The following is a 16824-nucleotide window of genomic DNA, read 5'->3' as shown; positions in this document are numbered from 1 at the left end:
GAAGATAACTAACATATTTTATTACTGTCATACAATAACAATCACCAAAATTCAAACCATAGAAAATTACAAAATTCAGATAGTAACAATCACCTGATTGCTACTGTCACACAATAACAATAACCTGATTGCTACTGTTATACAGTAACAATTACCTGATTGCTACTGTCACACAGTAACAAATCATGTGATTGCTAATTTGCTACTATCACACAGTAACAATCAGCTAATTGCTACTGTCACAGTGGCAGTTATTATTTATTGTCACTGTCAAACAATGACTATTCTCACTGTGTAAAAAAAAACTTAGAAACAATATACATATACAAATCTTATGTATTTTTCTAACATAAACACATAAAAAACAAAAAAACTTAAACAAAAATCTTTGTTCTTCTTTTTTTCTTTTTGGCCAATGTGACTGCAATTTCGAAGCATTGAAGGTGTCCTATAGCCAATAATGACAGCCAACAGCATGCATTTCTAAAACTCAAACCTGAAAAACAATAAACATAGTAAATTCAGTAGGCAAATACACACAGTTTAATTCCATTGCACTTGGAATTAAACTAAGTAGATTCTCAGGTTCAAGATCATTAATGTATCCACCAATTGCATCTATGTGTTCAAATAGCAAGCTGAATATGTACAAGACAAGCCACACATATACACATGCATAAGGAATCAACCAAAAACTCAACAATATTTTGGCATCTCCTCAGTAATAATGTGAATAGACTATAAATATAAGTGAACATAAAACATACAATCACATTCAAAATTTCCTCATAAAAGGATAATGATAAAAGGTACAATAACTGTACAGAAACAAAAAAATGTATAACTTGCAAGGTCATAAAGTTATTACTCAATTCCTTATGCAACTAAATTAAAATAGTGATTAAACTCCAGTGGCCAATTAATCAATCAGACAATCATTAACTCAACCATAACATATGTCACCTAAAAAAAAACACCCTAATCTATACATACTTTAGACAAAAGATCTAAACTTTTGAAGAAAAAAGCTAACCCGCCTTTGAAATCTTGAGCACAAGTCTGTAAAATTAACCCGAAGATCTAAAACAAAAGTGAAAGAATCAAACGAAAAAAAAAAGAAGGAGAAATGGATGGCGGTCTTACTGATTGTTGTGGAGCGATTTCGAAGCAAATTTGATTGTGGGGGAGATGGGGGAGAGTTCAGAAAACCCGCAATCTTTCTCTCTCTCTCTCTCTCTCAATCTCTCTCTCTCTCACTGTCGGAGCTGTGAAGGAAATGAAAAGAAAAAAATGAGTTTTTGTGAAATTTGGTTTTGGGGATTCAGAGAGTAACCGCTGGAGGTGTGGCATGGGTTACCATTCAAAGCTCTATGTTATCCAAGTGGATCTGCTTAAAGCCGATGACAACGATGTCAAGTAGAGAACAAAAAGGGAGAGAGCAATTAAGCACGATGGCACCCATGGCCGTGCCCTCGCAGCGTCGTCGAGGTCTCTACAACATACTTGGTGTTAAGAAATGGGTTTTGGCTTTCTGGTCTTTGTAGATTTGCTGCAGAACGGGAGAGAAATAGAGAGAGATAGAGATGGAGACGAGCAGAGAGAGACAGATAGAGAAGGAGGGAGACAGAGAGTGAGAGACAGAAGGAGGGAGACATAGAAGGCGAGATAGAGAGAGACGGAGTGCAGAGGAGAATGATAAAAGACGGAAGAAAGGACCGGTTTGGTATAAACTAGGCCTCCTTCAAAAACCGAAAAAAGACTTGGGTCTTAAAAGTAGTGAAAGCCTAAAATTAGACTTTATAATCATTTATTTTTTTAATTATTAAAATACAATATAAAGTGAGTCTTATAAAATATCCATTAAATAAATTTTTTAAAAAATTCATAATGGAAACTCATTCACGAGTAAAAATATTATGAATGGCTAAACATTTATTCTCTAGCCTCTCAAAATAATTAATTAGAAGAAAACTAACTGGTAAGTGGTAACGAGTGCATGTACTTTTTCTTACAACATCTGTGCATGAGCTATAGGCTATAGCTCGAGAAATAGTGAATAAACCTATTGCATGTAAGTTTTTCTATTATGTGAGTGTTTGATGAATGCACTCAAAAGTCAAAATGAGTCATCTTATTAAAGTTGTATTTACTGTAATTAACATCCTACCATTGAAATGGTGGAACAAAAACAATGGGCTTATGTAACGGCAGGATGGTGGGTGTCGGTGAAGCGGTATAGGAAACAAAATAATAACAAATAACACAAATATACAATACAATAAAGAAGAGAAGAACAAACGAGCCTAAACAGGATGTGCACACGTGTCAAAACGGATACACGTAATAATTGTAAAATAGATGAATAAATTATAAGACAGATGGATTGGAGAGGATAAGGATTTGGAAAAGCCAATGTCACAGTGACCACCAGCTTTCCGTACTTTGCAGTGTTGCTGCCTTTTCCTTTATAAAAATGGGTAAAAAGAGAAAAAAAATGGAAGATAAATCCAAACCAGAACGAGTGATCTGGTGGGAGTGTACACGTGGCAACCTAGAAGCTAGCCCACTGGAAACTGGAAACTGGAAACTCCTAGATAATATAGTGTGGGGGCGCCGTTGTAAATTGCAATCCCAAGAAAAACCCAAAAACCTACCTAAAACCCATAACCAGATCACATGATCCAGCACCTACTTTCACATGTCTCTGTAGTCTGTATGAATATTTATGTTTAAATATATAGACCTGAAATATCCATAGTCAAATAAGTGTTTGATTTGGGGTGGGCTTAGAATTTGATTGTTGGGTTTTCAGTGCAAGAGAGAATAAGACAAAAGATGATACTGGTGGCGATAGTGGCGGAGTTGATGGAGGAGTACACGGTGTTGCTGACGAGGGTGTTGGAGCATCTCTTCCACTCTGCACCGTTTCCAAGGCGGGTTCGTTTTCTCATCCTCCGTAGTCTTCCCTTCGTTTCTTCCCACTCTCATCCTCCTCCTCCGCCGCCTCCGCCGCCTCTGGTTCGAGCCCCGGCAGCCGCTTAAGGATTTAAAGAATAAGGCATGCCTGCTGCCATTCTTCGCTTTAGCGTTTAGCTTGGTTCAATTTTTTCCTTTTTTTCTTTTCTGAAGTCTGATTTTGTGTACATATTTGGAGCTTTTTTCTTGTCCCAAGTTAGAATAAGTTGATAGATTGATATGATGGATGCTATATTGCTATGGCTACTTTTGTTCATCATTCTTTCAAGTTCATATGGATGGATTGGGTGATGTATTCAAAGAAAGACCCCATACCGAAGAATTTTGGATATGAATTGGATTGCTTTGTTTTCAAATCTTTTCTGGGTTTTCCACTATGCTGCCTATTCGTTTATTACTTTATTAGGCTCCACACATTGATCCATTTGTAATTTGGTACATGTAAAGTAGTAACAGTAGACTACTTTCTTTCTTACTGGGAAAAAGTTGTTACATGTACAGTAGACTCATTTAGTTGGTCCCTCTTGTCTCTTTTGATTAATCATCCTGAAATCGACGTGCTAACTTCTACGCTTAATTTTCATTGATTTCAATGAGAACAAGATATCTGTTTACCTCTTCACAAATATAAAGTCAGATTAAAGTTTAAACCATAGGCAGAAATCAGCTGCTTCATTACTTTATTGAGTTTATTCTTTTTGTTTTGTTTTCATTAAATCATTCACGTATAAGCCAATAACTACAAACTCTTTATGCTTGGATGGGCTGATGGGGCTTTAGTATGAGAAAATGGGTCCTGGAGGCCCAACAGCAAACTACTCATAAGATCATCTAGAGCTCCTTTCCAACTGGGCCGGATGTTGGGCCGGAGGCCCAAGTAGTCAGCAACCCTGCTTTGATGTTAATCTAAGAAGAGAGGAGATAACAATTTTCAACTTTAGTTATCAAAGTAGTTTAATGATACTACACTAACATGTTATTGGCAGTTGGTTTTGTAGTTGGTGATGGGTTTTGAGAAGTTATTGGGTGGGTGAATCTGATGCTGTTTTGACAAAAATTGCATCAAAAGAACAGTGATAGAATGATGGGCTTAAAATGGCACATGATGAAATATTGTATTCTCCATGTGAGTGGGTATGGACTATGGAAGAAAAAGCCTGTTGAAAGGACAAAAGGTACCATGGCCACGAGAACTGGAGTGGGTGCTGCAGAAATCAGAATATGCCAAATATGAGAGTACCAATGGATAGTTGATATCAGCCTATTGGTGTTGATTTAGTACAATGCGGCCCAGCTTTGTCTTTGCGAACCATGATCACATTGGTTTCTATTTTTTGACTTCCCAGTTGTTTGGAAATACCATATGGCCCAGCTAAATGAACATCTTACTATGTTGCCTAAATAGAAATATGCCCCAGTTACAGCAAATGTTGCCATTATGGATTCAATGGAGTCTGTTTTCATGCACCCTTCTTTTGTTAGATAAATGACATGTTATATTATTAACCTATGGTTAATAATTTAAATTTCTGAAAAATTTTACATAACATGTCTTACCATTGTTTGGTAGGAATTTTTTTTTGAGGAATTTCAAATTTGTAAAACAAAAATTCATTTTGGGGTTATTTGAAAGTTTCCCACAAGCTTGTCCTTGAAATTGAATGATAAGTGAGCACAATTTAGAACTCGAGAGCTTCTTCCACAAGGATGTTAAATTGTTGTATTGTCATAGAGGAAGATATTTTTTCTAGTAAAACTGGTAAACCAACTTTGGATTTTGACAAGAGATGAAATTCATCCTTCTCATGTGCATAGATTGAATAGTGATGGGGTCAAAGACATCATTTGTATCAATGACTGTGTATAATAAGGAATTTGTATACCATATTGTTGTTTTACAAATCTAAACCCGACGGTTTTAAATAACTCGTCAAATTTAAGAGTGCTTTAATTAGAAACTCAAAAGAAATAAAATTAAGTCAAATTTTAGCCGATCCAAACATTAAGTAGAAACTTAAACTGTCCACTTTTTACCGAGCGCTCGGCAGATACATCTGCGCCAACCTATCCTACATCTGAAAGTTGCATCTGCAACCTAAAACTTGCATCTAAAACTTAAAATATATCATCTGCAACGTAAAAAGATGTATTTGCAACCTAAAAAAGACATCAGCCAAGCTAAAAAAATACATTTGAAACCTAAAAATGTGCATATGCAGATGCATCCACCGAACTCTCGGCAGGTTACCGAGCCCTTGGTGTCCTGCTGAGCACTCAGTAATGCATTTTTTTCCTCCGTGTGCGCATACACTGATAGATTAAGTTTTTTTCTTAATTTTTTATTTGGTGGACTTGGTAGTAATTTATTAAAAATTTAAAGGCTTAAAAAAGTGGTCGTGTCACATACAAATTACTACACTACAATTATTTTGTATCTACTCCTAGAAAGTTACAGTGCCCATGATTTTCGTCACTCCTGCTTTGGAAGGTCTCTGTCACTAGCCTTCTCTTTTCTGTACTTGATGGCATATGAAGCATGCTCTTCAGGTGGACTGAAAGATTTATTAATTAATTCGGGAATTTTCCGAAATGGGGCAGAAAAAATTCTGGTTGAAACTGTAAGTGTCCAAATTAATTTTTTAATTTCATTCCAATTTCATCAAATTATAATTTCCAAAACCAGGCATCTATGAGCACATTGTATGGCAAAGCAATCACTGAACTTACATCACCATATTCTCTTCTGGAGAATAACATGATAACATCTGATGCATAACATTATTGGAATTAGAACCTCTATCTTTTATGTCTGCATATTTTGCGCATTGCTCTCTACCTTTCCAACTGTCCCAATGCATTTGAAAACCAATGGTACTAGGAATGGTTCAGGAAGTGTTTGATATTAAGAACTTGTTGGTATCCAAATTTATTTATTCAAATGTGATGCTCTTTCTTTTGTACTGTTGTACAATAAATGAAGAAATGTTTTCAAAATGCAGGAAAAGGCAGAACAATTGAATCATATCCAACCTTCCATTAAACCAGAATTATTCGGTAAGGCCAGAATTAATTCCTTTGTAAGAAGTAAGAAGGCATTTCCATGATTACGTGGACAGCATTCTTTTGGGAGTAGTATACATTTATGGATAATATTCAAAACTACAAATGATAATAACAAGCTACTACTAGAAGTCTAGAAAAGTGCACCAACTAGCCATTTTGATTATTGTTTATCTGTAAAGAACTCATATGTACAGGACCTAAAACATGTTTCTGGTACTGTGTTGGTTGGTGTATGAATGCTGGAAGAAAAAATGCCATCATTTTGTTCAGCACTTTGTGGCTCTGAATGCTAGTGTACCATTTCTTTATAGCATATAGTTCAGTGGTGGAACTTCCAATTGATATTTTTTAACTAAAAAGTATAGAACCCAAAGATTCCCTTTCTGCAGGGCTTGTAAGAAATGTAAAACACTTACAGGTTTCAAGGGTTAACTAAATAGAAATGTGGGAATATAACTTTGTTAAGACTTTCTAGATAGACAGTGCATGTTGTGTGTGGTGATTTTCAAAGATGGTTAAAAAAGTTAAGATATTTAGAATATAATGTTCCCTTTGCATCAAAACCCATCTTTCCTATTCCTTAAGCTCATCCATATCCCAAAACATCTGATATTCTCTTCTCATTGTCAGCAGCCATGTTAGCTTGACCCACATTTCAAGCATTAATGTGAGGATTTAGATACCATTCCCTGTCTAAAAGAGTCTAATAATTTGGGAGTACCCCATCATCCTAAATCCACTGAATTTCACCACAAGAAAACTGCTAAATTGGAATGGTTTTGGACAACTTTGGAATATATCACAAAGAGATCAAACCTCAAGGAAGGGGATGCCAAGGCCACTTGGGAATATCTTCTAGGGCTGGGTTTGTCTTGAGTTCTCCATCTTTTTCCTTCTTTATATATATACACAACTAACCCTATTGTCATGGCTACCATACTAAAGAGAACATTTGGCTCTTTCATATCCTCCATTGAATACTACTGTTACTTTAGCAATCCACACCATCACAACAGCATCAGCAACATCAACAAAATCAAATACAACATGCCAAGAGGCCGACCCCTTTCCTTGCAGGTTCGCTTTCATCTCAGTTATTTTGTGTCAATCTTTTGAGGTATCTCATTTGTGGCATGATCCTTCACCATGCATATGCATGGCTTCTCTTGCTCCCTTAAAGTATATATATACAGAGAAACAAAAATAAGAGATTAAATGGATGTAAAAAATTTTATTTCAAGATTAGCAATATAGACTCGTAGTAGAGTTGATCAAATACTATGTCATAGTTGCAGCATGCAGCATCTTCTTGAGTTCTTGTTTTATTCATACTGCGAAGTAAATAGATGCAAAAACAAAGCACAAGAACATAAACCTTTCTCATCAAGTAGAAAAATCCATTTGTAATTCATCCTTAGAAACCTGGTTCAAAGTGGTGCAGATTGATAGGAAAAGTAGTTCTGCAGAGTGATAAATATCATGTTTTCAGAAAACCAAGTCCCCTACCATGGTGAAGAATCTCCACCATGTCACAATCTTTGTTAGTCATGTTAATCTCTTAAATCACGTTTCTTGTACTTGGTTATAAAAAATACATAAAGACATTAGCTAGGCGTATATTATTAGAATAATCATTGAGCAATAGGTTTAATCTGCCCCCCCAACATGACTTTCTTAATCCCTTTGGCTTCCAGTTAATAACTACCTAAAGTATAAAGCTGTTTGAAAGAGCAAAAGGAACCAAGGAACAAAAAGAAAGGAAGGAAAGTTCAATTAATAAATAAAGAAGAATAAACGAAACACACTTTTGCAAGAACAGACTCTGATCAAAACCGTGTTTTCTTTACAGACTGTGGAACTCAAAGTCAGGATGTGCTGCACTGGCTGTGAGAGAGTTGTCAAAAACGCCATATTCAAGCTCAGAGGTACATATTAATTAATAATTATTGATTCTTTGTGTTTTTTAATAATCTTTTTCATCTGGGAATTAGGAAATTATGGTTTAAAATTTGTGATATAAATAGCTCATTAATTTGTAAAAGTAGTCTGCAGTATTAAAATCAATTTTGTAATGAACATGTGTGTACAAATTAATATATGTTGTGTACACTCAGGGATTGATTCAGTGGATGTGAACCTAGAGCTGGAGAAGGTGACAGTAGTCGGGTACGTTGACCGGAACAAGGTTCTAAAGGCAGTGAGGAGGGCTGGGAAGAGGGCCGAGTTCTGGCCCTACCCCAACCCTCCGTTGTACTTTACATCTGCCAATGACTATTTCAGGGATACAACCAATGAATTCAAAGAGAGTTACAACTACTATAGGCACGGATACAATGTTGGGGACAGACATGGCACCATTCCAGTGACTCAAAGGGGAGATGACAAAGTCAGCAACATGTTCAATGATGATAATGTCAATGCTTGCTGCCTCATGTAACTCTACTGTGTACCATGTACCATGTACCATGATCATCTTATATGATCATATATATGTCATTCTTAGCTAGTGTGGTTTGGATGGAGAAAAGAAGTGAAATCTGTCAATCTCTATCATAAATATAGTGCTGTACAGTATGCAATTAAAGCTTGGTTTTATGCTGATTGTAGGAGTGGGGAATATATTCAATGGAACAATGTCAAGGACTTAATTGTATGCATTTTCAAGGACTTTTTAATTGGTTGCCCCTAAATCTTAATCTTATCAGGTCTTGATTGCAATTAATCAGTAATCATCAGTACTTATTATACATGTTGATTGAGGCATATATGAATATGAAATCTCTTATACTCCTGTAAATAGTCTGCATGGGAACTTGCTAGAAGTTTCCTCTAAACTTGGTCATGACAGAAACAGCCTAACAGGACCCTTTTTTTTGGTCAAATGCCTTACAGGGACCTTGTTTCTTAGTTGGGAAGGCAAGAAGTCAAATCATAATGGTCTAAAGACTCTTAAAACTGTTTGGTCCGCAAAGAATATTAGTGATGTCCACTTATTCACGGCATGGGCCCACAGGGGGGACAAACAAAGTTAAGTGGGAATGTCTTTTATTCACAAAATATCTCATTGTCACCTGATTAAACATTGATTTTGATTCTCCTGCGTGTCGGTCTTCAAAGTACGGTAAAACAAGTGGGGAACGATTACCGGAAGAGATTAATATTAGACATAAATTCAATTTAAACACATAATTATATATGTCATTTTAATAGGTCCACGAATTTTAAAATATTTCAAATATACACTCGATTTATTATCTACATTGAAAAATTAACTTCCATTGATCGATCGATTTGTTGACTTTTGCTGACAGAGATTAATTGGCGATGTGGTTCCAACTCAGTATACATTTCCCGTCAAATGAGCAACACATGTCCACCTGACACAGGCCCACACACCCATCACCTCTTTCCCGCTCGTCGAACGCTCTCCTGACCATTTAGTCTCCCAAAAACATCACGTCTTCTCCTAAATTATATAAATCTCTCACTTGTGTTCGACGAATGAGAAAGAGATGATAGATTTGTGGACTCGTGTCAGGGGTTAGGTGGACAGGTGTCGCCGTGTCGCTCATTTGGCGGGAAATGTTTGCTGAGATAGCGCCACGTCGCCAAGTGATCTTGGTCAGCAAAAGCCAAGCTGACATTTAACTGATCTCTCAACGAATCAACGAATCAATGGACGGAAGTTCATTTTTCAATTTAAATAATAGATTGGGTGTATATTTGAAATATTTTAAAGTTCGTGTATCTCGTTGAAATAACATATATAATTATATGTCTAAATTGAATTTATGCCTTAATATTATTTTGCTACTTAAATTATTACACTTGTATCAATTTAGTTTCAGACTTCTAATTTAACAAATTAAGAACTCTAACTTTTTCAATGTCAATTGAGATTATTTTGTCAATTTAAACACTTTCCATCAAAATTTTCTTTGCATAACACCATATGTCAATCACCTGGGTTCTTTTTTTAGGGCAAAATAATTCCTTCCATTTACTTCTTACTCTTTTTCCCTCATGCATTATTTTTATGGTTAAATTTCGATAAAAAATGGGTAAATTGACGAAATAATTTTAATTGACAAAATTTAAAAAAAGTCAGTCTTTTAATACAGAGAGTAGATTAAAATAGTCCTTCAAAATTGTGTGTTGGGTTTGTATCTCGTTGAAAATATTTGTGTTGATCTATATAACTAAGTAAGATATATTTTTTTTGTGTAACAATAATATCACACAACATGATGATTTGATGTTACTATAAGAATCTACCCAAATTATAACACATTTACACTTATTAATATCTATACACTAAAAGATAAAATCTTAGACCATGCTACATGTTTTTACATGTCACACAATAACACAAATAGAGTAAACTTCTCAATGGTTAGATGGAAGGAATTGAACATTGACCAAAGAAAAGAAGTCGATGAACATACGAAGAGTACACGAGGATATACGACAGCTTGAGGTACTTAAAAGAGTCGAGGGTACAAAATACAAGAGTTAATTATACTTACACCTCTTAAGGTTTATCGTCTTTTCATATACACCCCCCGGAGTTTCAATAATTACACATATACCCCCTGAGTTTTCAAAACTATTGCATATAACCCCCTACAAGAGAAAAAAATAAATAAATAAATAAAAAAATATTTGTATTGAGGTTGGATTTTACATATTGAGTAATCTTATTAGATCATTTAACCCCTTAGCATGCTTTTTTATATAATTTATCATCATTTTTCATCTCACTATAGGGGGTTATATGCAACAGTTTGAAACCTCAAGGGTTATATATGTAATTATTGAAACTCTAAGAGTGTATGTGAAAAGACGATAAATCTCAAGAGGTGTAACTGTAATTAACTCAAAATACAAAGAAACCCAAAACCGAGTCTCCTGTTGCAAATGCAATCAAATACATACCCATAGAGGAAGACCAACAGACAGACGGCCCTTCTTCTAGACCTCTACTCCTAATCAAAGGCCATCCTCCTCTGCTCTGCAATTCTGCTTCATCTCTGTAACAGGTATGTTCTGAATTCGCATTCTCATCCAAGATTAAACTTCTTTCGCTTATCAAACATGCATGCGTAGCTCAACAATGCTTTTGATATTGGGTTTGGGTTTTGACTTTTTGACCATCTGGTTGACTGGAACTTCATAGTAAAAAAATGGAGGAGGATGGTCATGGCAATAGAGCCTCCTCATCCCGTTTGTCACCTTCAGCTCAGCCCTTTACATTGAACCGGTTCACTCCCCAACCCACTTGGTCTTCATCGTCTTCACTGGACCCTTGTGCTTCTATAGTCAAACCCTTGTCTAGTATCAACTTGGAAGGCGACCAATTATCTGTGTTTCACCATAATCCCTCGGAGTTTGGTGTGGATTCTCATTTTACGCAATACCCATCTGCGAATGACTCAGACTTTGGTTTTTTGCCCTCTAATGAGTCCCTACCCAATTACACCCAGTATTCATCATATGGGCAAGCCAGTTTCTCCAGCAACAAGAATGCTTCATTGGCTTATGAAACCTTGCTTGAACAAGGTAAATTTACTTGCCTGAATTATAATGCTTATGAAATTGAGTTTCTGCTTTAACTTTGTTTTAATTCAATGAGCCAGTTTCTCCTATTGACAATAAGCAACCACCGTTGTTATGCATCTTCTTAAGATAGATTAGTAAACAATTTTCCCAAATAGTTTTCACAAAGTACTTGCCCACTTTATGGAGGTATAATTCTAATGGTGATGTTTCTCTTTTAATCTTTTATTGTATAATGTTTATGATCAACTAAAGATAACAAATGTAAAATTTTAGCACAATCTTTTGTTTTTTAGGCTCGAGTAACTTCTAGTACTCTATAGCTATATAAAGAATGTGCCTTATAGAGAATTTAAAGACTACAAAAGAAATTGTTTATGAACCATGCTTATTGAAGGCATTGCATATGCCTCATACTGTGTGAATGGAGAACGATTTTATCTTTTCAGGCAAATAACTCTTACTGTGTGCTTGGAGAACTATTTAACTTTTTAGGAAAAAGAAATTCTCTCATATTGCTACTTTACTTTTTCATTAAGTTGAATGGACCTGTGCCTGTGTGTGGAAGGAAAAATGATCAGTAAAGTGTGAAGAAATTTAAATTATTTTCTCAGACTGCTTTTACTTATTGTGACATCAATACAGTAAGCTCTGCATCCATAAACATGCTTCTGCGCAGGAAAGCCTGGTGTTAAAGGATTGAAACCCTGCAGTGAAAATTATGAAAGTCTTCGTGAAAAATGTGATGATTTGATCATAGGAAGTGAAAATCAATTCATTTCGAGATCTACAGACCAAGTAGATGCTGGATGTTTCTCTTTTTCAGCGGTTAATTCTATGGCCACACCAAATGAGTTTTCGAAGTCAGTTATGTGCTCTTCATCAGTGCTTCAAAATTACTCTCAAACTGAGCTACCGTGTACTGCACCAGTAGTGACTTGGAGCCATTGTAATTCCAAAATTGCTTTGTGCAAGAGTAGCTTAACAGAAATTGACCCTTATACAGCTAAACCTTTGGCTTTCCCTTCACCCAAATATAATGCTTTTCCAGCTGTGGTACTTGGATCATCAGATACCATAACAACTTTTGCACCCTCGAATCCTGTTTTGTCACAGAATGTGGATTTTACCAGCAATTGTGCAGTAAATGATTATGATGATTCTTCTAAATACAGTCCTTCTGGCGTGAAGGATCTACATCATCTGCTATCTGGTGAAGGCAAGGAGATTCACCATGATAACCCTGTCAATAAACGAAAGGAAAGGAAAGATGGGAAACCTGTCTCTAGTGAGGGTTTAGATCCATTACTAATGGAAAAATCTGTGCCAGCAATTACCTTGACCAACATTCCTGATGATCTCAGTTTGGAACATCTTGGTTCCAAAACAGCTGCTTCACTTTCGGCAAAGTCGGACGAGAATGACTCTGATTTGGACTCACCTTGTTGGAAAGGAACGCTAGTTTCTAGACAATCTCCATTTGAAGTTTCAAAGTCTTTGAGTTCACACTTTGTTGAAAATGAACAAGAAGCACATAATAGTTTGAACCCATTGGCGCCTCAATTTTTTCCTCGTCATGCTAAAAAAATTGTAAATTACCATGCGAATTATGTTGTTGATGATTTCTCATCGTTCCAAGAGAGTGAATCTTCAGCTGTTATTTCATTCTCCAGAGGGCACAGGTCTGTTGATAAAGCAGGATCAAAGTCTTTTTTATCAATTAATGGAACTGGGACTCAATCTTCCAATGACATCCATGAACCAAAAAGAGAATATGCCCTGCTTAATAACTCAGAAAGTGGCTCTGTGCTGAATTTTCCTGAGAGTGTATCCAAGTTGTTGTCTACACATTCAAAAATAGATGTTCCCACAATACTTAATGTGATGCATGATCTGTCAGAATGGCTTGTACAAAACTGTTCAAATGATTTAGATTCATTGAATGAACATAAGTATGACTTGGTTCAGCACATAATCAATAATCTTTGTGTGTGCATCCCACATAGGGCTGGACAAAGGACTCCAATGCCTGACATAACTCTTACTGGCACTCCATACTGTCCTAATAAGTCAACAGAGCTCCACAAGGTAGGGGTATGTGTATGTATTTTTAAATGTTGAGAATCTGGTTTAAAGATAATACTCAACTTTACTGTCATGTTTGAAATTTTGAATCAAAAAGCACTTGGGTACTCCACATTCTAAAATTTCTGGGCATGTTATTGGATACTTCTGCAATTTACTCATTTTCTAAAATAAATTTTATCCTCTTTATCATTATTAATTTCTAGATATATTCTAAATGCATGTAAATCATAATCATAATCATAATAACGATGATATTAATAATAATGACCATGCTTTGATCTGTGTCCACCAGGGAGCTAGATGGCAGAAATAATTTCATTATCATTTCTTATTGTAACTAAGGTTTTTTGGTTGCTAATGGTTATTTTGCACTTTTGTCTGTCTTGTACATGGACACTGACATGCACATCTGTATATGTTATGTTGATCTGAGAGCTTGAATAATGTCTCGCAGTGCTCAAATGTGGGGTTTCAAGTAACAAGGACAGGGCCTTTGGCTGTTCCACACGAGCTTGATGATCAGAATGGCCATGAGGGGCGCATTGTTAATAGTCATGCTTTCACTGAGAGAATGTTGGATTCCTTTCCTTCATGTAGTAATGTAGGCACTGAGAAGAGCAACAACATCATTCAGGTATAATTCGTGGATCTGATGCTGGAAATTTTTATATCAGTGGTTACTGTTGTCATCTACTTGGAAACTGAAACTTCACATTTGTAATGATAAGATGCAGGTTATGGGGAATGCTTTCAGAGACAAACATCCAACCAAAGAACAGATAGACCCGCAAGCTTTATTGTATAAAAGATTATGGCTTCAGGCTGAAGCAGCATTATGTTCCATGAAGTATGAAACTGCTGTCTTAAACATGAAATTGGAGATGGATGGCCTCAATTTAGACAAAAATAAGGTCAACTACTTCCCTTCCATTTCTAAGTTTATCTATTCCTTTATTTGACCTTGTCTATTTTCTGCTCTGTTAGGTGTCAAATAAACTGAGCTTTTAACATAGAGAACCACGCTAGCTGTAAATGTTTGTCCTGATACTACTAGAAGGGACTGCTGGAGTTGGAAGGTAGAAACTCTTCACCTACGTGTATGTATAACTGTCCTCAATATGCAGTTTAGAATAGTAATATTTGTTTGATACAGTGACTTACTCTAAGGACACAAGTCCTTAAAATGTAAGGTTGATGATCCCAAGTGTTTGAATGAGTGGAAGCAGCTTTTGCTTGGATGGTGGAGAAAATCTGTTTCTTCGGGATCATAGAGATGTGAAAGCCCCTGGACAAGTTCGTGAGAGAGACAAGATCAGAGACTGTAATTAGGACATGGCAGTGGTGCATGAAATGCTGTATGACTTAAATAGGGGAGAGAGACCTCAGTGACGGGCTTTCCTGATGTTTTTTATCAAATAAGTTTGTCATTGCTTAATTTTTGTTTGCAGTTGGAGCAACTCTACGAGGTGTTTGTTAACCTATGATCCTTGTCCTACATAGTTTTGCTCTATTATTACAATTATAGATTTTGATTGCTTGGGAATGTCCTTGAAATGAAGTGGTGCGTCCAGGTACTTTGTTAACTATTTGGTCACATGTAAAATATACATGAACAAATTAGACTGAAATTGTGGCCAAGTCCCTTGTAATATTAGGTGTACTATGGTTGATGTAAAACGTTTTAAATTATGACAAATCATTTAATGTAAGATGATTCCTTTTCTCTCAATTTGTTTTTGAAAATTAACATCCAGCAAAGAAGTGATGGATATATCATATATTTGTCTAGGCCTTACATCAGGCTGGCCCGTGGGACCTGGACCATTTTTACTAGCCTGTATACGTTGGGGCTTCTAAATATACCCCCAATTCCTTTCTTCATCCCCCATTCCCCCTCCCCCCCCTCAAAATCTTTCCCTTTCTTCTTCCATTTTTACCATCAGTTGTAAAAAAGAAAAGCCATGGCAAAGCACCTGAGCCCCGTCCCACGCACCGCCCTACCCTTTACAGCCACCCACCTCGCGGCCAGCCCCACTACTGGCGACCTCTCTCTCTCTCTCTCTCTCTTAAATGGCTAGTTAGTTGATTTAGCTTCACCATTGGCAAATCAAATACATTTTTCAATACTTGGTACATTATCATATAGGAAAACCAAATCCCCTATGGGCCAAAAAAAGGGTCCCACCTGAAAAAAAAAAGATTTAAAAATGAACAAAGATCATTAAATGATTGAGTATTTTAGAATTACTGTTGATACATGTGGTCACCACATGGAATGATGAAAACATTAAGTTACATTGGCTTAGGCTTTAAGGCTTTTGGTGCTGAATACCCGGTGGGAAGTGGGGAGTACATGGACATTGGAATTGGACAACCCTTGTACCCTTCCATTCACCCACCAAGACAAAAGTGACAGGTCATGCCAGTGGGGACCTCTATTTTTACTTGCTATAATTCTTTTGTATGCATTTATTTACATATATTAACCCCTAAAATAATTAATGAATTAATATTATTTGTTTGAATTGCATCGTATATAACCTTTTTTTTTTTTTTCTTTTTATATTGATGAAAAGAAAAACAAAACATTATGTATGTGTTTTGTCATTTTTGAGCATTGTTTTAATCAGACAGGATTTAACTCCAAGCTCTCTCTTTCACTCTCTGGCGCCATATGGTTCACAACTTCACATGGTCCATATGGTCCACCTCTTCATAATTTTGTGAAGCCAAAATTGTGATGGTACATAAATAACGAACAAACTGATCCAAGCAGGCAAGCATGGTAAAAGGGGACAAAAGTATGCGGGTCAGGTTAAAAATTTAATAATGGAAGTGGTAGACTTGTGTGATGTGTCTCTTCACATTTCTGGAAGCCCTTCAAGGGTCTTGTTTTCTGAGATTCCTTTCCGTCGACTGTTTTAAATCTCGAGCCAATACATTGTGTGTAAAAAATAAAAAATTAAGATTAAATATCAAATCTCAATAATTTTTTGATATAGCATGAAGACTATATAATATTTTAATTGAACTACTAAATTTAAATGTAGTTTTTAGATTAGGTCACAAATATGTTAGCTTCTTTGATTTGAGCCTTTTCCATTTGACATTTTTATCCTTTGACCCACATATGAAGAGTGT

The 16824-nt window shown here is 36.0% G+C and overlaps 2 protein-coding genes and 1 pseudogene across 3 annotated transcripts; all 3 read left to right on the top strand.

The window, feature by feature from the left end:
- Positions 1 to 2403: 2403 nt before the first annotated feature.
- LOC147274400 (uncharacterized) lies at positions 2404 to 3199 on the top strand. The gene has a single exon (XM_086227947.1). It carries the CDS (start codon positions 2836 to 2838, stop codon positions 3040 to 3042), a length of 207 nt encoding a protein of 68 aa, XP_086084073.1. The 5' UTR covers positions 2404 to 2835; the 3' UTR covers positions 3043 to 3199.
- Positions 3200 to 6846: 3647 nt separating this feature from the next.
- On the top strand, positions 6847 to 8720 carry LOC147274399 (heavy metal-associated isoprenylated plant protein 30-like). Its single transcript, XM_086227537.1, has 3 exons — positions 6847 to 7116; positions 7889 to 7964; positions 8154 to 8720. Exons 1-3 carry the CDS (start codon positions 6967 to 6969, stop codon positions 8474 to 8476), a joined length of 549 nt encoding a protein of 182 aa, XP_086083663.1. The 5' UTR covers positions 6847 to 6966; the 3' UTR covers positions 8477 to 8720.
- Positions 8721 to 10963: 2243 nt separating this feature from the next.
- On the top strand, positions 10964 to 15406 carry LOC147274398 (uncharacterized; annotated as a pseudogene). Its single transcript, XR_015119762.1, has 5 exons — positions 10964 to 11078; positions 11216 to 11598; positions 12275 to 13689; positions 14138 to 14317; positions 14412 to 15406. The product of XR_015119762.1 is annotated as an uncharacterized LOC147274398 (transcript).
- The last annotated feature ends 1418 nt before the right edge of the window (positions 15407 to 16824 follow it).

The sequence above is a fragment of the Dryas octopetala genome, chromosome 9 (genome assembly GCF_963921425.1).
Source record: "Dryas octopetala chromosome 9, drDryOcto1.1, whole genome shotgun sequence".
In the NCBI taxonomy this organism is placed as follows: Eukaryota; Viridiplantae; Streptophyta; class Magnoliopsida; order Rosales; family Rosaceae; genus Dryas; species Dryas octopetala.
This window is presented reverse-complemented; position numbering and strand designations above follow the sequence as displayed.